Source organism: Callithrix jacchus, chromosome 9 (genome assembly GCF_049354715.1).
Source record: "Callithrix jacchus isolate 240 chromosome 9, calJac240_pri, whole genome shotgun sequence".
In the NCBI taxonomy this organism is placed as follows: domain Eukaryota; kingdom Metazoa; phylum Chordata; class Mammalia; order Primates; family Cebidae; genus Callithrix; species Callithrix jacchus.
This window is the reverse complement of record NC_133510.1, coordinates 36,172,625-36,198,753: the sequence shown is the minus strand read 5'-3', so window position 1 is coordinate 36,198,753 and position 26,129 is coordinate 36,172,625. Positions and strand designations below refer to the sequence as shown.

Below are 26,129 nucleotides of genomic sequence, written 5' to 3'. Positions count from 1 at the left end.
CAACATGGCCATTTAAAGTATAGAAATAGGGTATTTTCTACCAATAAAATAATTTGTAATTCCTTCGATTAGTCTTTTTCGTGATGGTTAAGAAATTCATAAGCAATCATAAACTCAAGTAAATACACATTGGATGGAAATTATAATGTACTCACACACAGGCACAATCTCATTTAGCAACATAATGATTTTTCGATTAAGGACACTTCTCTCATTCATTTTCATGAATACAAATCTGGTTTATAAATAGACAATTGGTTTTGAAAATTTCACAATATAAAATGTAAAGCAGCCCTGAACTTGGTAATCAGGAAAAGCATAACTTTGAAGAAGAAATTGGTTTTTAATAAAAAATATTTTATACATCCACCTGAAAGCACTCATGTGGCAAATGTTAGAAGTTCAATCTCAAAACATATTCAACATATCTAAATCTATGTCATCAGAACTGTAAATAGCCTAGGTTATATGAAAGTACCTTTCACTTCTAAATTAGGACAATTTTGCCCATAAAGTAATTGTATCAAAATCATCTTTTGAAATCAATGATTTAATATATTTACCATCATTTTATGCATATATCAGAAGTGTGTAACATTCTCTGGATGTGGGTTTCAGTGTGTAACAGATTTTTCTTGACTTACTGAATCAGAAACTATTCTAAACAGATTGTAATAGGCCTAGTCTATTGCTCAATATGAAATTATTCTTGGAACCAGTGTCTCAAATAAAAACTAACATATTCATTTATGCTTGTACTGACATTCCAAAATTTGAGACAAAAACCAACATTCTATCAAGAGAAAATCATTCCCACTGTAAACAAATGTACACTTGAGTTTTAAGGTATATCATTCTTCTTGATATTATTTGCTAGGGAATATTACATATCATCCTGCTTACAAAAACACAAACTCTTTTAGACTCATGCTTGACATAACATTACATGCTGTAGAAATATAATGCAACATTTTCATAGAATGCAACTTATTTTCCAAGTTTAGGAGTTAAACTAAAGAATACACATTTTATAATCAAGCTCCATAAACTTACAGCTTTTTTTTCTGACCAAAAATATAAAATGTTTTGGCAAATAGATACAACATGGTAAAAGCAGTTTGAAACTTGAAACATTCCTTTTTCCTTTCCTCATCTATTTCTTGCTATATTCAAAATGGCTAGTTTCTCAGTATTTTTCATAAAATATAACTATAAGAATAGTAAAATATGATATATCCATTGGATCATTTGGAAACAACTGAATGGTATATAAATACAAGTTCAAAGCAGAGATTTTTTCCCCTCCAAGTTAAGGTCCTGAAAAATAAATTTATAAAACAAATAGGCACAAAAAGCTCATGGAAAACATGTTTCTATTAGAACTTTAACATTTAAATTACAGTGTATATAGTTTTTAATGCAGAGTTTTAGACATATTTGAATCCTGTACATTATAAATAATGAGTCTTTTTTGCTTTAGTTCACTGATAAAATATATTAAATAATGACTAATTACAAATCTAATATTTGTTTTGACGTTCTTTTCAATGTTTCAAAACAAAATATCAGGGTTTTAAAAATTATGTTTTATTTTTATATTATGAAAATTAAGGCATGAAAATTATACACATCTTTCACATGAGGATTTTTCATTTTCTTCTTTACTTTAACAGTTAACTTAAGACACTTGCCTCAGACTTTTCCCCTTACAGCAGTATAAACTGGATAACTACTTTTGTAGAAAAGATTAATGAATAATTTTTAGCAAGGTTAAGTGTTGGTTCCATGCTTCTTAAAATCTTTAAAACCTGCCTCACTTTTCTAGCAGGAAATATTAGTAACTGATGAATAAGTAAGTGATGATACTAACAGAAAATGTTGGACAAATGTATTGATTATGATTTTATATTGCATTACTTCATGTAAGTTGGTTACATTTATTGACAATTAAAAATGCACTCGTTATCACAGTAGAATTGAAAATGTGAAAATGTTATGATGTTCTATAATGACCATTATGAATGACTTCCAGGTACTCTATCACTTGAGAAGGGCTAAGAATCACAGAGTTAACATTTATTATGGCTGTGTCTCAACAGGCAATAAAATTCTAGGCCGCTAACAACTGATCATTCCAATATTCTTCTGGCCTACCAAAGTGGTGTCATAGGCAGCAAGAGATTGAAGTTTCAGTCTTAGCTTTTGTACTTCCAACTCCAGTGCACACAAATAGAATAAGATCTATTTCATATGGCTAGTCCATGCAGATTATTTCTCATTATGTTCAATAAATATTAAATTTACCAAAACCATGATTATTTGCTCTTCTGATTGCTGATGCCTTAGAGGTATGTTCATATTAAGTAAGACTGCATAGTTGCTAAATGATTTCATAACTTTCTTGGTTCATTTTAAACCACAGAACAATGATCTTTGCACTTTGTACTTAATTTTTATTTCTTCTAAACAATAAACAAATAACAATAAGACTACCATTACCAAATTTATTTTATTTTCAACACCTCATCTAACTTTTGTTGCTATTATAGCCTAGTTTGATTTAAAAAATAATAACAAAGAGTACTAAACCAGGGAGTAAAGAACACTTCATTTGATTTCTGGATCTTTCCTCAAATAAATTGCATGATTAGGGCAAGTCTTAGTGTTAATTCTCTCAAAAGCAAAGTAGGAAAAATAATATCTGTCTCAAAACATTGCCACGAGAATTAAAGTGAAGTGATGTAAATGGAGATTGTAAATTATAAAGTACTATTCCAATGTATATGATTACTGTGATTCTCAGAATCCTTAAATTCTATTATATCACTGCAATTCTTAAAATGTGGAATCTCATTCTTGGGCAAAAAAACAAGCTGTGTATTTCTGAACAGAAGTTACAATAGATAATTCTATCAAGTAAATTATCAGGCTGAGACAAACATTGTTTGGATACTCCTTTTCTGTATTGGCAATTCTCTTTTAAAATGAAAGGGCTTATTAAAAATATTTTGGATTCCTACTAAAATTAATTTATTATATGTCCTCATTAAGATGTTTAAAGTCTAAATTTTTAAAATACGGTGTTTTATACATTTTAGCCATGCTTTTTTCTTTGAACCACTGCCATTGAAACAATTTTTATATTGAAATTATTTATCAAACTGTCAGCTGTTTTGTTTAGTTGGCTGCTAGCAATGATCAATATGAATTCTAGCTGTTAAACCTAGTATCAACTATAAATGGACTAAATGTTACCCAAAGTTCTAATTTTATGCACTTGGTATCAACCCAAATGCTGCTCTAAACTTTTTTCTTTTCCAGAATATCTCCCATGTTTGTTAAGAACTTCAGACACATCACATATACATAGTAAATCTGGTATTCATCGTGAATTCACCTAGAAAATCCTGCTTTACAAGTGTATTAGGCCTTCACTAGGAATTAGTATAAGTCATAATGACTGATCTTACATAATGAATTTGTTTATTTTTCTTCTGAAAAGTCAGATCATATACTTCCTTAATACTAAAACCTTATAAAACATGTCTTGCTGCCTTTTTCTAATCTGTGCTTAGCTTAACATACTTCATGCAATATAACAGAGTGTCTTTGAGGCTTTATTTAATAATTAACTTTTAAAATGTGTCAAAACAAATTAAGATGTCTCATCTTCATTTTTAATTGTTTTCAGCACTGAATCTTCTCCCAAAATTTTACATAGTTCATTGAGTCTCTGCTGCATTTTGGGAATTCCAGCTAGCTGAGATTCTAGCTTTTGTTTTTCTTCACTCAATGTCAAACGGATAGCAGTATCCAATTGTTCAAAGCGCCAACCTCCTTCACCATCAAACTGTAATAAATGTGTATGGTATTTCCTGCATAATTAAAATGAAATAAAATTATTAGCCATAATTTTGAAAAGTCATTTTAGTTGTAGGTTTATCATCCAAATTGATACTCAGAGGCAAATTTTAAGTAGGTGCTGCTTTACATTTGAGTTTTAAGGACATATCAAGAATTTAAATACTGTGATTTTTTTTTTAAACCCAAAGTCATTAATCTGATTTTTAGGAAAATATTCTTGTATATTTTTTATATTCTGGATGTATATTAACTATAAAGGAAGACATGCTGTTGCATGTATTTAATTTATCTTTATAATTCACTGTGACTCCTAAATAAATAGTAAGGAATACTATTTCTGTATGGGAGTAAGGAAAGGAAGCTGAGGAAAGAAAGTCAACATTCAAAGGATGTAGGAAAACTAAGGAAAATAAAGGAAATACAATAGCAATTCATTAATACAACATCCTCTGAGAATGAGTTCTTCTACGTAAGTAAAGTTTCTCAATAATTAAAGTTTAAAAACATTTTTTAAAACACCTCTTTGATAGAAGAAATATTTTAAAGATACTTCCACATTCTTATATAATTTAATCTCTCGTGGCACAGTTTCATAATTAGGAACTTCATAGAGGTATGGAGATTATTTTACTGATAAGATAGGAAATGATCCATCTTGTGCTAAGGGAGGCTGAGGCTGCCATTTTGTGGGCTATGTCGGGGATATTTGGTGAGAGAAAAATTGGCAGAGCTGGTCCTGTGTGGCCAAGCTACCTACATTTTGTCACTGCTGAACTGGCCTATATTCTTATGTGTCCTCCATTTTTCTGCCTTCCCTTATAGTTTTTCTCATTTCTTGCATCCTTTTAAGATTTTATATATAACTATTAACTATGATTGGTGGGATTTTTTTCAAGCAATTTCCTCCTGCTTTTTAAAAAATTGAGATATAAGTCACATACCATAAACTCATCCTTTAAAGCATAAAATTCAGTGATTCTTAGTGTCATCATAAGCTCATGTAACCATCACCACTAATTTCAGAACATTCTCTTCAACCCCAAAATAAACCCATTACCCATTAGCAGTCCTTCTCCATTTACCTTTCCACCCAGCCCCTGACAACCACTCATCTCCTTTCTGGCTCTGTAGATTTCTCTACTATAGATGTTTCATACACATGGGATTATAGAATATGTGGCCTTTTGTGAGTGACTTCTTTTACTTGTAAAGATGATTTCAAGGGACAGATGGTGGAGGAAGATGGTGGAATAGGACTCTCCAGTGATCATCCCCTTGCAGGAAAACATCAATTTGAACAACTGTCTACACACAAAAATACCTCCACAGGAGCTAAGGTAACCAGGTGAGAGTTCACAGTATTTGGTTATAGAATAATAATAAGAGAATAGTCACTGAAGTGGGTAAGAAGTGCGGTTTTACATTCCTCAAGTCACCCATCTCCCAACCAAAAAGTACACAGCTCAGAGAGAAGAAATACCATCTACTTGGGGGAAAGAGAGGGATGTAAGCATAAGACTTTGCATTGGAACACACTACCAGGCCTGCCCCAGTAAACTGCAGCACTGGACAGACTACTACAACCCCTCACTTCTGCTGATACCTGCAGACTGAGCTTCTGAACCTTTCTCAGGGCCAGACAGAAACCTGTAGTCCCTGCCAGACAAATTCAATTCCTGGTTTGCATCACCACTGACCAACTAACTATAGAAGCTATGGGCTCCAGATAGCCCACAGTTGCAGGCAGGACTGAGTGGCTGGGGGTTCAGAATTCACCTCAGCACTGTGCCAGCCTTAATGGCCAAGGGATTCCACCCTGGCACTGTACCATCTGTCATGGTCCTGGGCTTAAAGTGTTCCTGGTGTTGCAATAGCTGCAGCAATCACTATCTTAGAAAGTCTAATAGGCGACCTCCTAGAATTTCTGGATAGGCTTACTGTTGAAGAAATTTCCCATACAAAGCCAGACTATGCAATCTGGAATAAATTTATAGTTCTTTATTGTGTAGACATCAACTCATGACCACAAGGATCAAGAACAATCAGGAAAATGGGACTTACCAAATGGACAAAATAAAGTGCCAGTGACTGACTCTAAAGAGATAAAGATGTATGACCTACCTGACAAAAATTTTTAAATAGTTTTTTTTTAAGTAAGCCCAGTGAATAATATGGTTTGTCTGCATTTCCATCCAAAATCTCATCTTTGATTGTAATCCCCATAAGCCCGACATGTGAAGGAAGAGACAAGGTGGAGGCAATTGGATCATTGGGGGTGGTTTTCTCCATGCTGTTCTCATAACAGTAAGTGAGTTCTCATGAGATCTGATTTTGGTTTTATAAGTATTTGGTAGTTCCTCCTGCATTCGTTCTCCTTCCTGCTGCCTTGTGAAGAAGGTGCCTTGCCTCTTCTTAGCCTTACACCATGATTGTAAGTTTTCTGAGGCTTCCCCAGGCATGCTGAACTGTGATTTAATTAAACCTCTTTCTTGTATAGATTACCCAGTCTAGGGCAGTTCTTTATAGCAATATGAAACAGACTAATACAGTAAATTGATACTGGTAGAGTGGGGTACTGCAATAAAGATACGCCCAAATGTGGAAGTGACTTTGGAACTGGGTAACAGGCGGAAATTGAAAAGTTTGGAGGGCTCAGAAGAAGGTAGAAAGATGTGGGAAAGTTTGGAACTCCCTAGAGACTTGTTGACTTACTTTAACCAAAATGCTGATAGTAATATGGGCCTTGAAGTCCAGGCTAAAGTGGTCTCAGATGAAGATAAGAAACTTCTTGGGAACTAGAGCAAAGGTGACTCTTGCTATGTTTTAGCAGAGACTGGTGACATTTTGCCCCTACCCTAGAGATCTGTGGAAGTTTGAATTTGAGAGAGATGATTTAGGCAGACAAAATTTCTAAGCAGCAAAGCAGTTCAGATGTAACCCAAGTGCTCTTAAAAGTGTTCAGTTTTATGCATCCACAAAAAGATGGTTTGGAATTGAAACTTATGTTTAAAAGGGAAGCAGAACATAAAAGTTTAGAAAATTTGCCCCCTGACAATGCAGTAGAAAAGAAAAACCCATTTTCTGGGGAGAAAGTCAAGCCAGTTGCAGAAATTTCCATAAGTAATGAGGAGCCAAATGTTAATCATCAAGACAATAGGGAAAATGTCTCCAGGGCATGTAAGAGGTCTTCATGACAGCCCTTCCCATCACAGGCCTGGAGGCATAGGAGGTAAAAATGGTTTCCTGGGCCAGGTCCAGGAACTTGCTGCTTTGTGCAGCCTCAGAACTTGGTGCCCTGTGTCCCAGCTATGGCTAAAATGGGCCAATGTACAGCTCAGTCCATTGCTTCATCGGGTGCAAGTCCCAATTTTTTGTGGTTTACACATAGTGTTGGGCCCGTGGCCCACAAAAGGCAAGAATTGATGTTTGGGAAGTTCTGCCTATATTTCAGAGGATGTATGGACATGCCTGGATGTCCAGACAGAAGTTTGCTGCAGGGGCAAAGCTCTCATGGAGAGCCATTGCTAGGGCAGTGCAGAAGGAAAATGTGGGTTCGGAGCCCCCACACAGAGTCCCCACTGGGGCACTACCTACTGGAGCTGTGAGAAGAGGGCCACTGTCCTCCAGACCCCAGAATGGTGATCCAGTTTGCAGCATGTACCTGGAAAAGCAGAAGACACTCAATGCCAGTTCATGAAAGCAGTCAGGAGGGGAGCCATACCCTGCAAAACTACAGGGGTGAGCAGACTAAGGCTGTGGGAGCCCAGCTCTCAAATTAGCATGACCTGGATGTGAGGCATGGAGTCAAAGATTATTTCAGAGCCTTAAGATTTGACTGCTCCACTGGATTTAGGATTTGCGTGGGGACTGTAGCCCCTTCATTTTGGCCAATTTCTCCCATTTGGAATGGGCATATTTACCCATTGCATGTACCCCCATTGTATCTAGGAAGTAACAAACTTTGGACTTGAACTCTTAGGTTAATGCTGGAATTAGTTAAGACTTTGAGGGACTGATGGAAGGGCATGATTGTATTTTGAAAGTGAGGACATAAGATTTGGGAGGGGCCAGGGTGAAATGATACAGTTTAGCTGTGTAGCTACCTAAAATCTCATGTTGAATTGTAATCCTTATAATCTCCACATGCCAAGAGAGAGACCAAGTGGAGGCAATTGAATCATGATGGGCGTTTCCCCCATGTTGTTCTCATGATACTGAGTTCTCATGAGATTTGATTATATTGTAAGTGTTTAGTAGTTCCTCCTGAGTTCATTCTCCTTCCTTCAGTCTTATGAATAAGGTGCTTTGCTTCCTCTTCACATTTTTCCATGATTGTAAGTTTTCTGAGGCCTCCCCAACCATGCTAAACTGGGAGTCAATTAAACCTCTTTCCTCTATAAATTGCCCAGTCTCCAGCAGTTCTTTATAGCAGTATGAAAATGGACTAATGCAATGAACTCTAATAAAATACAGAAAAACAATTCAAAAATCTATTAGATAAATTCAACAGATATGAAATAATGTTATTAAGCCAGAAATATTGGAACTGAAAAATAAAATGAAAAAATTAATGGAGACATCAACAGCAGAGTTTGTCTAACAAAAGAAAAATATATGTGAACTTGAAAAGAGGTTACTTGCAAACATATAGTCTGATATGAAAACAGAATGAAAAGGAATAAAGAAAACTTATGGGAGTTACAAAATAGTATCAAAAGAGCAAATGTCACTGGACTCAGTGGCTCATACTGTAATCTCATCAGTTTGAGAGGCTCAGGTGGTTGGATAACCTGAGGTTAGGAGTTCAAGACAAGCTTGGCCAACATGGTGAAACCCTGTCTCTACTAAAAATACAAAATTAGCTCAGCCTGGGGGTGGGCACCTGTACTCCCAGCTGCTCAGGGGGCTGAGACAGGAGAATCACTTGAGCACAGAAATCAGAGATTGCAGTGAACAAAGATCAAGGCATCCCATTCCAGCCTGGGTGACAAGAGTGAGACTCTGGCTCCAAAAAAAAAAATATAAAACAAAACTTATAAAGTTTATTTAAAGAAATTATAGCAGAAAAATTTTTAAATCTAGAGACAGATATGAATATCTAGGTACAGGAAGGTCAAAAGTCTTCAATCATATTTAATCCAAATAAGACAACCCCATAATATATTACCATCAAACTGCCAAAAGACAAAAAAAGAAACTTGAAAGTGATAAGAGAAAAGAAGAAAATAACATATAAGGGATTTCTAATATATCTGTTATCAGCTTTTCAGCAGAAACCTCAGAGGCCAGGAGAGAATGGGATTACATATTCAAAGTGCTGAAGGGAAAAAAACATTTCAACCAAGAACGCTATTCTTAGCAAAATGGGCCTTTGGAAATGAAAGAGAAAGACTTTCCTACACAAACTAAAGCTGAGGAGCTTTATCACCACCACACATGTTACAAGGAGTACTAAAGGGAGTTCTTCACATTATAATAAATGATGCTAATGGGTAATAAGAAAACATTGGAAAGTATAAAACTCATTGATAAAAGCAAGTACACAGTCAAATTCAGAATATGCAAATAATGTAATGGGGGTATGTAAATCACTTATTTCTTTAGTGTGAAGGTAAAAAGACAAAACTATTAAAAATAATAGCTAAAATAATCTGTTATTTTAAAATATAAAAATATTTTATATACAATATAAAGATGTAAATTGTGATATTAAAAATTCAAATTGGGGAGATAAAGGGTAAAGTTTGTGCTTTTTTGCAACTTGTATATACTTAACAACTAAAATAATTTGTTAAATTATATACATTATAAAAAGATGTAAATTGTGATATTAAAAATTCAATGGTAGATAAAGGGTAAAAATTGTGTCTTTTTTGCAATTAATTAAAGTTGTTATGAACTTAAAATAGCATGTTATAACTATAAGTTTTTATAAGCCTCATGGTAACCCTCAAACAAAAAGCCGTAACAGGTACAAAAATAACATGTTTAACTATAAGATTTTTTTTGTAAGTATTATGGTAATCACAGAGCAAAAACCTATAGCAGATACACTAAAAATAAAAACAAGGAATTAAAACATATTACTAGAGAAAATCACTTACCCACAAAGAAAGACTGTGAGAAGAATAAAGAAAGAAAATACGTACAAAACAACTAGAAAGCAATTAAAATGGCAGGAGTAATTCCTTACCTATCAGTAATTACCTTGAATGTTAATAGGTTAAGTTTGTCAATTAAAAAACAGAGTGTATGGGCCAGGCACAGTGGCTCATGACTGTAATCTCAGCACTTCGGGAGGCCATGGCGGGTAGATCACTCAAGGCCAGGAGTTAGAGTCCAGTCCGGCCAACATGATGAAACCCTGTCTCTACTAAAATAAAAATAAAATTAAAATTAAAAGAATAGCCAGGTGTTGTGGTGGGAGCCTGTAATCTCAGCTATTCGTGAGGCTGAGGCAGGAGAATCACTTGAACCTGGGAAGCAGAGGTTGCTGTGAGCTAAGATCATACCACTGCACTCCAGCCTGGGTGACAAAGTGAGGCTCTGTCTAAAAAAAAAAAGACAAAATGTCCAAATAGATTAAAATCAAGACTCAACTGTGCACTGCTCACAAGAGACTCACTTTATCTGCAAGGACAGTATAGATAAAAGTGAAAGAATGCAAAAGATATTCCATCTAAAATGAAAACTAAAAGACATCAGGAAAAGCTATACTTATACCAGGTAAAATAGACTTTAAGAGAAAGCTATAATAGAGACCAAGAATGTTATTATAAAGGGGTCTATTCTGCAAGAACATGTACTAATTCTGAATCTATTTGAATGCAACATCAGAGCACATACATATATAAGTTAAACATTCATAGATCTAAAAGAAGTGAATTACAATACAGTAAGAGTAGGAGACTTCAACACCCTATTTTCAGCAATTAGATAATCCAGACAGAAAACCAATTAAAAAAACACCAAATTTAAGCTATATTCTAAACCAAATGGATCTAACAAACATTTAGAGAAAATTTCATCTAAAAGTTTCACAATATACATTCTTTTCAACTACACATAGAACATTCTCCAGGACAGATAATATGTTATGCCATAAAATAAGTCTTCACAAATTTAAGAAGACTGAAATTACATCAAGCATATTTTCTCTCCTCAATGGTATAAACCTCGAAATTAATAAGTAAGAACTTTGGAAACTTACAGATATATGGAAATTAAACAACATGATATTGGTTAATCAATGGGTCAAAAAAGAAATTAAACAAAAAATATTAAAAATTTTCTTCAGAAAAGAAAAATCGAAACACAACATACCAAAATCTGTAGAATGCAGCAAAAGCAGTTTAGAGAGAGAAATTTACAACAATAAATACCTACATCAAAAAAGAAGAAAACTGTCAAATAGACAACCTAATGTTGTAGGTCAAGGAACTGAAAATCAAAAACAAATTCAAACAAAAACTTTTCTTTCTTTTGCTGAAAGAAAATAATAAACATCAGAGTAGAAACAAATAAAATGGTGACTGGAAAAAATATGAGATATCAGCAAAAACAAAAAATAGATTTCTTTCAAAGATAACCAAATTTGATAAATGTTTAGCTAGAATAAAAAAAGAAAGAAGATTCAAATAAATAAAATCAGAGATGAAAAAAGAGAAATTACAAGTGATACTACGGAAATTCAAAGAATGTTGAGACTGTTATGAAAAATTATAAACCAAGACATTGATTAACCTAGAAGAAATGAATAAATTTTGAACATGTACAACCTACAAAGATTAAACTATGCAGAAACAGAACATATCAACAGACAAATAACGAGGAAATGGAATCAGTACTAAAAAAATGTCTCACATCAAAGAGAGGCCCAGAATTTGATGGCTTAACTACCAAATTCTACCAAATACTTAAAGAACGAATATTAGTTTTTCTCAAACTGTTCCAAAAATTGAAGAGGAAGAAATACTTTCAAACTTATTCTACAAGGCCAGAATTATCCGGATACCAAAACCAGACAAGAAGACAAGAAAAACAAAACTACAGGCCAATATCCCTGATGAACATAGATGCAAAAATCCTGAATAAAATACCAGCAAACTGAATTCAACAGCACTTTAAAAAGATCATTCACCATGATCGTGTGCAATTAATCCTGGAGATGCAAGGATGGTTAAACATATACAAAGCAGTAAATGTGGTATATGACATTAATAGAAGGAAGGACAAAAACATGATTATCTTAATAACACAGAACCAGGATTTGATAAAATTGAACATTCTTTTATGATAAAAATGCTCAAGAAAACTAAGCATAGGAGGAACATATCTCAACATAATAAAAATCATACATGACAAGTCCACAGCTAACATCTATACTGAATGGGAAAAAGTTTAAAACTTTTCCTGCAAACTAGCGATGGTGGCTCATGCCTGTACATCCCAGCACTTTGGGAAGCTAAGGTGGGAGGATCACTTGATCCAAGGGGTGTTTTGGTTACAGTGAGATATGATCACACTACTGTAGTCTAGCCTGGGTGACAGAGTGAGACCCTGACTCTAAACAAACAAAGACACAAACAAAAATAAAAGTTTTTCTCTAAAATATGAAACAAGATAAGAACAATAATGCCCACTTTTGCCACTTACATTCAGTATACTACTGAAAGTCCTACTCAGAGCAGTTAGGCAAGAAAATGAAATAAAACACATCTGAATTTGAAAGGAAAAAGACAAATTGCCCCTGCCTGCAAATAGCATGTTTTTATATATAGAAAGTCCTAAAGGCTCCATCAAAAAACTATTCAATTTATGAAGGAATTCAGAAAAGTTGCAAGTTACAAAATCACTGTGTAAAAATTAGTAGCATTTCTCTATGCTGACAACAAATTATGTGAAAAAAAATTAAGAAAACAATCCCATTTACAATAACTAGAAAAAATTAATACTTAGGCATAAATATAATCAAGGAGGTGTAAGGTCTCTACAATAATAATTATAAAACATTAATGTAAGGAATCAAAGCGGACACCCACACATAAATAAAATGATATCTCATGTTCATGAATTGGAAGAATTAATATTGTTAAAATGCCCATAGTACCTGAAGCAATCTACATATTCAATTCAATCCCTATGAAAATGCTGATGATATTCTTCAGAAAAATAGCTTAAAATCTAAAATTTGTGTGCAACTGCAAAACACCCAGAGTAGTGAAAAAAATATTGAACCAGAAGTACAAAGCTGGAGCCATCACACTACCTGATGTCAAAATAAGCTACAAAACTATTGCAACCCAAACAGCATGGTACTGACACAAAAACAGACACCTAGACTGAAGGGATAGAATAGAGAATCCAGATATAAATCCTTGTATTATAGTCAACTGATTTTCAACAAAGATGCCAAGAACACCCTATTGGAAAAGAGCGGTTATCCTCAATAAATGGTGGGAAACTGGATATCCACATGTGGAAGAATGAAATTTGATCCTTATTGCTCACCATATACAAAAATCAACTCAGAATGGATTAAAGACTTCAATGCAAGACCTGAAATTATTAGAAGAATACATACAGCAAAAGTTTTGTGACGGTGAAATTTGGATGTTAAGTTTGAAATGACAATTAAATTCAGGCAATGAGTTTTTGGATATGACTTCTAGAGCATAAGTAACAAAAGTAAAACTAGATAAATGGTATTCCATCAAACTCGAAAGCTTCTGCACAACAAAGAAAACAATCAACAGAATGAAAAGATACCTATCAAATTGGAGAGAATATTTGGAAAATATGCATCTGATAAGGGAGTAATACCCCAAATATATAAGGAATTCAGACAACTCAATAGCGAGAAAACAACCTGATTACAAAATGAACAGAAGATCTGAATAGACATTTCTCAAAAGAAGATATACAAATGACCCACAGGCATATCAAAAAAGCTCAGCAACACTAATCATCAGGTAAATTCAAATCACCTCACTCTTGTTAGAATGGCTATTAGGAAAACCACAGAAAGTACTGGTGAAGATGTGGAAAAAAGGGAACTCTTACACACCTTTTGTGGGAATATAAATTAGTACAGCCATCATGGAAAACAGTAAGGAGGTTCCTCAAAATATTAAAAATAGACTACAAAATTTATACAAAATAGCAATCCCCCACTGGGAATATATGCAAAGGAAATTAAATCAGTATGTCAAAGAGATACTTGTACTCCCATGTTTGTTGCAGCACTATTTATATAGCCAACATATGGAATCAACCCTAAAGTCCATCAATGGATGAAAGGATGAAGAATATGTTATATATATACACGATGGAATACTACTCCACTGTAAAAAAGAATAAAATCTCCCCATTTATGAAAACATGGTAGAACCTGAAGGACATTACAGTAAGTGAAATAAGCCAGGCACAGAAAGACAAATACTGCATGATCTCACTCATACCTGGTTATTCATATATTGGGCAAGTCCCACCTTCGGTGTATAATGATGGTTTGGCTCATCACTCTGGTCTTACAACATTATTTGATTTCTACATGGGGGAACCAACTGTGTAGGTGTTTCATACCCTGAGACTCAAAGACGTTTTCTATATTACAAGCTGAGATAATATAATATTTCAGGGTTTATCTTTGAGGAATTGAAAAGAAACTGCTATTTTAACTGAAACTCATTTGAGATAATCTTTATCCTATTTCCTTCACAAGCAGGATAAAGCTTAGAAAAGTGATGGTTACACAGCTACAATTCTACCCAGAAATCAAAAATTCTAATAAGCTTCTATAATATTTTACTTAAGACTAGTATTAATTTTAATCTTTACAATCAACAATTACTCATTTGTTGTTATGGGAAAAATATGATACATCTTTCCCCACTTCAGAAACCTATTCAGGGAAAATAAAAATTTCATTTTTCCTGAGAGAAAGAATAATCAGATATGACAGCCTAAAATGGCAACGCTAAATAAAAAACCAGAACTAACATGGTATTTTGTTTTGTGGAGAAATGTACTGTGGGTAGCTACAATAAAAATGTGTTTCTTGTCAAAAGGCATAGCACAACAGATTTCGTTATTTACTTAAAAGACTATTTGTTCCCGCAATTGAGGAAAAAATGGCTATTTACGCTTTCAATGCCTCCTGGGCTACTTGAGTAAGGAACTGAATGGCTGGATAGCGTAATAAATCCATTAACACAGGTCACAAAAACTTCAAGTCTAATATGTCACAGCATGTGATTAATCTGGGAGAAAGTCTGGAAATTAAGGTTGATACCAAAAAGGGCTCAAGAGTTCTGGCCTAGCTCTGTGTTATCCTTGATTCAGAGGATTTACAAGCACATGTCTTCATTGTCTTAAGGATCTAGGTCCTGTTGATCTTCTTCAGGATAAAAGTCAGGGGAAGCATATTCATTGGCTTGATCCTAACTCATGCTGGACTAGATCCAGAAAATACATTTTTAAAGAATTCCAAAAAACCTGAATGTTTAAATTGAGTGTGAAAATAGATTATCTTCTCAATAGAAATGAAATTCAGAGTCAAAGAATTTTGAACAATAAAAGCCTGATTAGATGAATATTATTTGCTAACAATTTTAATGTAAACATTCTTTATAAGGTCAAAGGTCTAGAAGGGCATCAAGGATAAATTCCAATAATGCTTGCTAGAAGGCTAGATTTGAAGGCATGTACAAGATGACAACTTTGGCATGAAATCTGATCAGACACCTGCCACAGAATGCTGCAGCCAGAAAGAGGGGAGGAGTCCTGTGCAGTCATTTGGAAAACAGGAGGCCAAAGCATATACAGAGTCAGTTACAGTTACTAAGAAGTCAAAAGAAAAAATTTTGATTGATTAAATAGAAATGCAAAAGTAGAGAATGTAGTATTTATGGCCAATGCATGCAATATACTTTGAGCTCCTTATAATGAGAGCTGCGTGCTATAGTACAGTGTGTCATCATGGAAATATCTCACTTTTCTGGTTCTCAGTTTCTTCACCTGTAAAATGGGAAGTTTAGGTTTCTTAAACTTCACTGGGTTGTTGTGAGGCTTAAATAAGATATACCTGGAATGGAATAAGTGTTCAACTATTATGTTGCTGATAAATCAATGGAAAAGTAGGGAAAGTATAAAATTAGTATCTTTATTTGAAGGAGAAATTCAATATAGTTTCTAAAAAAAAATTCAGCTCATTTTTCTTTCAACCAACTAAAAATAAGCCCATCCCTCCACCGCCACCCGTGTTTTCTCCACTTAATCCTCTGGGGGAATATCAAGTTGTGTGTACCTGTAGTTTTCTCTGGATTTTACTTTTCTGGGTTTTATAGAAAGGACTAAAAGAACCATGTACAGTACAATAAATATTTTTTTCCCAGTACTTGTTACTGGGTATTGATAAATATTTTCCATTAAAATAAATCACTGGATTTTTCCATGTCTTTTAAGAATTATTGGAAAGTGATAATTCAAATAATACATTAATGATGTTAGGTAGTGAGTATCTAAGCTACTAGTGTGCAACTTAAGAGAAATATAGGTAGAAAATAAGTTAAATACCCTACCGTCTACTGTAAAAAGTTTTGCAGTTATTTTTTGAGAAATTTAAGGAAAAGCCATCTACCACAAATTAGCGCTTCGAAGCACTTACCAAAGAGAAGGCCTGTGTGTTATAGACAGTAAGGAAATTCCAGCCCCTTTTGCAGCCTGAAATATCTTTCCTTCGACATCAATGCTGACAGCACTGGTACATTCATCCAGCAAGGCATATTTTGGTCTTTTAAAAAGTACACACAAAAGTTAATTATTTTCCTATTTGACTTGTAAGTTTTTCTTTGGACAATATGACTTGCATTGCTGACAATTTTAGAGGAGCAAAAGAGAATATGACATTATTAAAGGCAATCAATGATAAAGCAAACAAGTAGTTATCCCCCTCTTTGGACTAGAACATCACATTTTTAATAAATTTAAATATATTTTCTGATGCTTTTTAAAATAATACAATAAGCTTTATTGTTTTGCAGATGAACGAATCATAAATATGAGGCTAGGAAAGATGAGGCAGGTCACTGAGTACCTCACTTGTACAGGAGTAGGAGGCAGGTTCATTTTTGGTGAGAAGGGTCTGACTAATTACATGAAAAATACATTGCAGTAGCTAATTATCAAACAGGCCACAGCCTTGTAAGCAAAGATTTAATGAGAAGATTATTTTATCAGCAATGTGAATAGCTAAGCATTACTAATGGAATTTCATCACTATAAGACTGCAGGAGTGAATGTGCCTCATCTTATAAATTTATAGCAGACATTTAACCTCATCATGTTGGAACCATACTCCAGAACCAAATTCTTAAGTGAAGAAGTAAATATTTTTCTAATTATATTGGACAGTTTTTAAGCGTATTTTTTGCTTTGATAGTGCCTATCTGTTACCAGAGGCACCCTATCACTCGGCATTGTTTCCTTCTGTTTATCCTCTCTCCTCTCATCTCACCCCTGCTGTTACTTTTCTTTGACCTTTCCCTTTCTTCTTTTCAGCCCCACTGGACTGTTGGTACTTACTTAGCTTAGTTAATGGTAACAGAGTCAACTCTTACACTGTCATTTACTATTCAGTTTGGAGTTGAAAATCAGTATCAAATATTTGCGAGGACAATTTTCTTTATAAAAAAAAATCTGATTTTTAAAAATAAAATGAAGAGAAGTTTTAAAAAATGAAACTTGGTAATTTCTTATCAGCATAAATAATTATTTGCCATGTAAGTTACTGTTCTATAATGGATTTGCTTATTAAAAGGATCCAGTTACCTACTATAAGTCTGGTAGTCAAGGCTAATAGATACAGGAGTCAAAGACTCTAAAATTGTTCTACATGCAAAGAATAAGAGACCAGTGCCTGTTCTCCATGACAGCATTACTGGAAGAATGTTACTGGCTGATTTTTGGTTACTGTTCTGGTATTAAGCATTACTTCTTTGTCTCAGAGTTATTTTCGGTTTCGTGGATGATATTTTTAAGTAAACAAGAGGAAGAATTGAAGTATAAAAGAGAAAGGTTGAGTAAAATTTTCCTTTTGGGTAAAGCTCTTTCCAGTTACTAACTTGTTTATTGCATTTTGTTTTATTTTTCAGAGTGCTTTGAAGGAAACAGAGAAAATATGCCATTTTAGAATTAGAAAAAAGTACGTATCTTACACTCTGTTGTCATAGCAACCCCTAGTCTAGCAGATGTAAGATCACACGTTTTAGTTTCCTTGGCAGGACTGTTGTATATGTGTGTGTGTGTGTGTGTGTGTGTGTGTGTGTGTGTACTTAAATATAACAAGCAATAGCTAGAATCTGGTACTGATATACGTAAATAAGGCATTAGATGATATTGTTTCTCAGATTTCCTTTCCTTTTTGCTTTGTGTATCATCAGTAGAATGGGCTTTGTGAAGGACTTAATCTACCCCCCTTAAGACAGGACTTTTTCAATCATTCTTGAGTTATTAAAACATTTAAAATCCTCTCAAAAAGAGAATATTATTGTGATGCTTATTACTTCCTGCTAAAGTTATTCATTTTTGCCAGCTCAAGTCTTTCACATCACAATTCAAACTTTAAATCCTTTGAGAATGAGGGAAGACAGTTTCTTATAGTTAAAATTTCTCTTCACTAGATTGAATATCTAAAATTCCTTTTATCTTTTGTCAAAAGACTGTGCTTTTAAGCTACTTGCTCTTCTTATAAACCTTTAGATGGCTCACTGAATTTTCTTTCCATGGATATATTTGTGACTTACCTTCACTCATTATCACATTATATACAAAATATTTTAGATACACAAACACAAAGTATTTATTTCAGGTTATAAGTATGTGAAATCTCTTTGGGTCAACAACTTTTGTTAATGCCACTTGCTATTTATTACAAGGTTTCTTTTATTAACACACTGATACAGTGAAAAACTTATGACTAAATTTTACATTCACCATATTTTATTTCATTAACTATGCTGGTGATCATATTAATGGATCCTTATGTCCTAGACCCGAGTAGATTCAGGGTGATAGTGGGTAACAGCCGGTCATATATGCCGACCTGTAAAGTTTACTCTTGAATTTTATCACATCTTCTGAGAAAGGGGTATTCCAAAATACATATCATTAAAAATCCCAGGTTAGCAAAATTTAGTTTATATTTTTAGTTAGCCATATTCTTAACCATACATTATTATAAATAACATGCTATGAACACAACTAATAATTTTTCTCACTAAAAATTCCAGCTAAACATGTAAATAATAGTTAGTGCATGATTTAATTTGCATGAAGTTATACAACAATCAAAAGTAATTTATGGTGATAGGAATCGGAACAGAACTGTCTAGAGGGGACTGGATTGCAAAGGAGGATGAGAAAACTTCCTAGAGTAACAGAAATGTTCTTTATCTAGATTGGGGTATTGGTTACATAATGCGGAAAAATTTATAAAATTTGTATACCTAAAATGTGTGTATTTGGTATATAAATTTCAGTATAATAACCATAAGCTCTGTTTATTATACAGTATTATAGAAAAGCACATAATTACATATTAAATAAAAAAGATATAAATTATGATATGTTTCATGAAAATAGCTGCATTAAAATAATAAAAACAACAACCAACTTTTGTGTATTATCAAGACTGGTAAAAAATATCCCCCAATTTTAACAGTTTTTAAATGTTACAGTAATTTAAAATTTAAATAACTTAAAATATCCAAAATGCTAGTGCTAATAAGATAACAGCTAATCAGATAATAGCTAATGAGATAACAGATTTTTTCTTTTTTTTTACTTAATACATTTTCTACTTTTTAAAATGCACATAATTATATTTTAATACAATTTTTTAAATCATTCTTATATGCTATGATCTTATTGCAAAGGCTGAACCCAAGTCTCATAAAGCTCTTTGCTCTAATTTCCAGTTTATAGAAAAAAATGAAAGACTGGGAGTAAGATAAAGGACCTCTAGACTTACCTGATAAGGTAGCAATGAGGTAAAACTAGAACAGGCAATGCAACATTCTACAGGACAATGAACCCAGTTCCTTCAACAAGTCAAAGGTATAAAAGGTAGGTGGGGCCCAGGAGGAGGAGAGACTCTTTAGATTAAAAAGGAATTAAGGGGTATAACAATAAAACAATAAAATGCAATGTGTGAAACTTGTTTAGATCCAGGTTTGAACAAATCAAGTGTAAAAAGATATTTTTGAGACTATCAGGGAAACTTAGGATATGAACCATATATTAAATGACTTTAAATAATATTACCAATTTAATTAGTATTCTTCTTATATAAGACTATATTCTAATATTTCAGAGACTGTTGTCAAAGTATTTAGGGGAAAATGTCACAATATCTGTTATTTGCTTTAAAATACTTCAGAAATAAAAAAAATGAGTAGATAAATCAAGTGTAGCAAAATGTTACACTTGTTGAATCAGTGTGATAAGAATATGGAGTTCTTGACAATTTCTCTTTTTTGATGAAGTTTGACATTTTTTCCATAATCAAAGGCTTTTAAAAAATGAATAGCCAACTGATTGCTAAGTGTGGGACAACTAATTGCTACATGTTCAATAATACATACTTGATATAATTTTTAAAGTTCTCTACAAAAATGTTACTACTCTCACTGAAACTTATTCAAGAGTGCTGCATCTGCCATTAATCGTGGCTGATTCATGCATTCATGTACATAACTCTTTGGTCTTTTTTGCCCAAGACCTAAGTATTAAAAGTGAGTAACGTAGTTTCTGACAACGTCTGTACTAGCACAACTTAGGTTCTCATTGTCAGAGATCTAAGAGGTGAAAAGAAAAAAAAAAAGAAAGGAATCAGGCGAATCAGAAGGACTTTAATATTTCCTTCCCAAGTCTTGTGCTTGGTATCCATAAACTCAAAGGGGTTGCAATTAAAAATGTTTTATTAGAAGCAATTATTTCCTGCCTCTCACTTTTCCTCAGTCCATTGAAACCTATGCAGAATGGTCCCTGACTATAACTTTGATTTCCAAGGGGAGAGCATTGCTTGGTTTAATAGACTGCTAAATGGTCAAAAAGTTGATTTACCTTAAATTAAAAAATTTAATTCTGAAAATATTACTGAATGTCTACCTATTGGATTTACACAAGTATTTTAATGATTGTTTATTCTTCATATGTTAATATTTGAAATAAAATTTATTTCATAAAACATTTTATTTATTTCATAAATTAAATAAAATCTTTTATTTCATAAAATAAGTTTTATAGAATAAATTTATTTCAGAAATTAAGCTTTATTACATAAAAACTTAATTTAGTCCTCTGTAGACATTATTTCTATATTACTATATAATAAACAGAGCTTATTGTTATTGTACTAAAACTTATATACCAAATCCACATTTAAATTAAATTGAAATTAAAATTCTTCATATTTTAAAATTAGTAATCATTCATTCAAGCTTAGGATACATAAAAAATTTAGTCCTCCGTACACATTATTTCATCTACCATTACTCAACATGAAAGAAATAGAAAAAATACTTGGAGATTCTACTATGGGAAAAATTAATGTAAGAAATTAAAAAATTATAAACTCTATGCACTAATTTTATAGTATGATCTTTTTAAATTAAAAATAAGGACAATAAATCCTGTCCAAAAGTTTGTTGTTGTTGTTTGGGTTGGTTACAACAATGGAATAGTAGTTACCTGAATTTAGTATACTTACTTATGATAAAACATACGAGCCATGCCCATTCTTTGTTTTTCCCCTCCTGACAGGACATCTTTCCAGTCCATAACAGCATCCCATCCTTAAGAAAACAAAAATATATACATTTGTATAAATCATTTGTTTAATTGTTACTGTTTCTACCCTAGACAAGTGATTCCTGACAAATCCAAATTGTCAACATGAAGAACTTGGTATTTTATACAACATATGCTTGGGATAAATGACAGAGCTTTTTGTATAAGCATATTGTTTTAGAGTTGATATTGTTTTGATGGTAATAATTTCTTATATTGACAAATGACCTTACAAGAATTCTAAACACTGACACTTAAAAATTTTTGTTTGTTTCTCAGTGTCTCCAGTGGACTAATAGGCTTATACTTTGGTAGGAGATCGGAGAAAAGACCCAACAAATTTTCATAGGTCAATTGCAAAGTCTACGAAAGGAACCAACTTAAGTGGCATCCCTGTGCTTAGCACTCTATGTGAGTTTTGTCATCAGATATTTCACAGTTTTGTAAGACAGATTTTATTTCTTGCATTTTATAAGTGAGCAGCCTACAGATCATAGAGTAATTGACATGTCTAGGTTTATACAATCAGATGTCAGAACTGGGATTTACGTTTAGGTCTGTCTGATGCTTTGACTGTTTTTCCATGCATGTTACTTCTTAAAACATCTTAATTGTTGACTTTCTGTTTGATACTAATTTAAAAAACAATGATTCTATTTTTCTTACAAATAAAGTAGGTCTATGTATATCCATATGGAAATGTGCCCAGAATATCTGTACTTTAAAAATCAACGTTCAGAATTGTATATATCATCATCTTTCTGTAAAGAAACACATACACACTTTCAGGAACAGAATTCGATTTATTTCGTAAGTTATCTATTTTTATAAAATCTAAACATTTTATGATAAGCCTACCTTATTTTTGTAATTAGATTTTTTAAAAGATTACTTAAAAACAAACCATAGTTCCACTACTGGAGAGTCAGATTTTCAAAGAAGAAAGTGATGCCAAAACGTAACAGTCACTTAGAGCAAAATTTCTAAATCCTAAGTGTACAGGGCTTAACTCTCCTCTTTGGAAACAATCCATATTCTTTGCCATCTTTATATTTATTCAGCTGAATTTTTACCATTATTAAAATCTTGAAATAATCTTGGTCAATAGGAAAGAAAATAGAAAGTATAGTCTTCATTGTTTTGTGTGTACTATGTATCTGAAAAGTCAAATTATCAAAAATGATTATTTGATTCTTCTGCTGGTCAAAAGAAAAATTTGGACTCGTTTTTGAAATCCAAAAGTTCAGAGGCTTTGATGAAATAATATGCATTAATTGTTAAAGATAAAATGCATCTTTATATTTCTTACCATCTTCTTCCTTTAAAATTACCACTACAAAGTACATAGCTTTAAAAAATGTATAAAAGCATAAAAACTAAACTAAATGGTTGACTGATGGAGATAGATGATAACTGGATAGAAGGAAACAGGAATCAGATGTTTTTAGAGTACATTTAAAAATACCTTTTCATTTATAAATTATGTAAAAGTGTTACTCCAAAAATTAAATAAGCAAAGGCATATAATAAAGGTAATGCAATATATGAAAAGTTACTAATAAAAAAATATCTGGAGTATAAAGGAGACTTTCTCTGTTTCCCAGTAACACCTAAAATCTCACTCTCCAGAGGGGATCACTGTTCATTTTCTTGGGTAAACTTCCAGAAATTGTCATTTCTTAAAATACACATAGGAAATAGACATATCCTTAAAATTTTATATTAGGAAAAATAATCTTGAAATATCATCTGATTTAGAGTTCTTGCTTCTGGGGAAAACTGTTGAAATAAAACTTTCCCTGTGATTGAATTTCATAGTATTTATGAAATATAAGTGATGATTTGAGAAATAGATTTGGATTACTACATAGTGGAGAAATATTCTGGGCTTAACATTTTTATTCCCTGCCCACTGAAAACATGGCACAAGAGAAAGTATTTGGATTGAAGGACATTTTAACTTTTACATATTTTAATAATTGTGTTCTTTGTTCTACTAAACCCAAGGATTCTTGTAGGCCCTAGTATTGCATGATCACAGAACACATAAATCAAAACTCTGAGTCATAATATTGCCTCTGATGCTGATTTAATGAGACCAAGTCAGCAAAAAAGAGCATGATTTTCCTGCTTCCTAGAGATGCATATGCTTCTTTCATTCTGTCCATTTGTTAACCCTTGTATGCTTTCCTGTTTTGTAACCTAGCTGATGGAATGGAATGTAGTTTGCAATTCCGTTTTTATTATACTAACCAAAGGATTAGCTAGTCTACATAGAATGTCAGTAGGCTTCTTTCTAATTAACTAAATGTACTTGCAAATTTAATTGTTTTCCTGCTTTGCTTAAATATTTCAGGTTTAAGAATTAAGCAAGTAAAACAGGTTTCCTTGAGGTTTTTTTTTTATATGCGAGGATATAATCGTTTTTATTATTGTTTAAAAAGTTAGGGGGGTACCATAGTGCAGTGGCATACTCTAGCATAGAACACTGACTTTCAAGTCAGGTCTGTGCTTGAATCCCTGTCCCAAAACTTGCCATGGACTCTAAGTTACTAAATTTCTCAAATTAATCTTTAAGATGAAGATAGTAAAACCTATGTCATTGTAATATTATGGATATTAAATAAGTTGATATATATAAATTCCACATAGTAAGCACTCAATAACCTGTAACAATTGTGATTACATTTTTAAGTTTGAAAAATTCTTGGAAAGAATTCTAGACTTTTTTGATGACTTCTAAAAGAATATAATATCTCATATGTGTTCTAAGTATCTATTAGATTTCAAACTTCCTCAACATAACTTGCCTAAGATAAACATGTAGTATTTATTCTACCACAGTCTTTTGAAACTCCAAGGAGTTGAACCTCATGAAACAAAAAAACCAATCTGCTTTCCATATATAGTAGGAATTACAAATACCAAAAAATTAAAAGTATTTTTTTGCCTGCCTTGATTGTTTATTTTAAGGATCAAATGAAATAATGTATATGATATTGCTATGTGAAACATCAAGCATTATCACACAAAGATAAAAGATTAAATCGATATTACAACTACTAATATTAACATTAGCTACTAATTTTTCTTTTTTCTTTTAGACAGGGTCTCACTCTTGTTGCTTAGTCTGGAGTGCAGTGATGCAGCCACACCTCACTGCAACCTTGACTTTGCAGGCTCAGGTGATTATCCCACTTCAGCCTCCCAAATAGCTGGAACTTCAGGGGTGTGCCACCATGCCTGGCTAATTTTTATATTTTTTTGTAGAGAAGTAGTTTCACCATGTTGCCCAGGCTGGTTTCAACCTCCTAGGTTAGAGCTATCTGCCCTCCTGAGCCTCCCAAAGTGCTGGGATTACAGGTGTGAGCCACTGACCAGGTGTCAGCCAGCTGCTAATTCTTGTGTACTCATATGCCACTGTGCTAAAGTTTTAGATACTTATTTAATTTAATTGATTTAATCTTCACAAAAAACGTATAAGGTAGATATTTATCCTCATTTTATAGTTGAAGATACACAGAACAGTGCGATTCAAGATTTAATTCCAGAACTCTGAGTTAAAAGCCCATATTCCCAATCACTATACTACTACTCTACTTCTAATAATGTAAGTGGGCTGTGAAATCGAATATAAAATCCATTTAAAATTAAACTCGGTGTCTCATTTGTTATTTCAGTCATTTTTTCTAGACTATGAATTGTTAAATTACTTGAAAGTGTGACTTATTATTATTATTATTTTAACTTTTAGGATTGGGGGGACATGTGAAGTTTTCTTACACAGGTAAACATGTGTCATGGGGGTTTGCTGTATGTATTTTTTCATCACCCGGGTATTAAGCCCAGAACCCAAAAGTTATCTTTTCTGCTTCTCTGCCTCCTCCCACCCTCCAGCCCTCAAGTAGGGCTGAGTCTCTGTTGTTTCCTTCTTTGTGTTCATAAGTTCTTATTACTTAGCTCCTACTTATAAGTGAGAACATGCAGTATATGGTTTTCTGTTCCTGCATTAGTTTGCTAAGGATGATTGCCTCCAGCTCCATTCATGTTAACACAAAATACATGATCTCATTCTTTTTTATGGCTGCATAATATTCCATGCTGTATATGTACCATTTTTTTTAATCTAATCTGTCATTGATGGGCATTTAAGTTGATTCCATGTTTTTGCTATTGTGAATAGTGCTGTGATGACCATTTGTGTGCATTTGTCTTTGTGGTAGAATTATTTATATTCCTCTGGGTATAAACCTAGTAATGAGATTCCTGGGTCAAATGGTAGTTCTGTAGCTCTTTAAGGGATTACCAAACTACTTTCCACAATGGTTGAACTGATTTATACTCCCATCAACAGTATATAAGTGCTCCCTTTTTCTCACAACCTTGTTGACATCTGTTATTTTTTTACTTTTTGA

The 26,129-nt window shown here is 33.0% G+C and overlaps 1 protein-coding gene across 4 annotated transcripts in view; it reads right to left on the bottom strand.

Moving 5' to 3' along the window:
* Positions 1-26,129, bottom strand: part of ABCD2 (ATP binding cassette subfamily D member 2) — an 87,531-nt gene that overhangs the window by 13,476 nt on the left and 47,926 nt on the right. Inside the window, exons 8-10 of one of the 4 annotated variants that reach the window (XM_002752369.6) lie at positions 21,635-21,719; positions 16,532-16,657; positions 219-3,875 (exon numbers count right to left, since the gene is read on the bottom strand). In XM_002752369.6, the coding sequence (XP_002752415.1) occupies positions 3,656-3,875; positions 16,532-16,657; positions 21,635-21,719 (431 nt within the window). In that variant the 3' untranslated portion in view covers positions 219-3,655. Of the gene's footprint in view, positions 1-218; positions 3,876-7,195; positions 7,526-16,531; positions 16,658-21,634; positions 21,720-26,129 lie in introns of those variants that run through there. The other 3 variants (XM_035255812.3, XM_054238173.2, XM_009003638.5) reach the window with 3 other exon arrangements.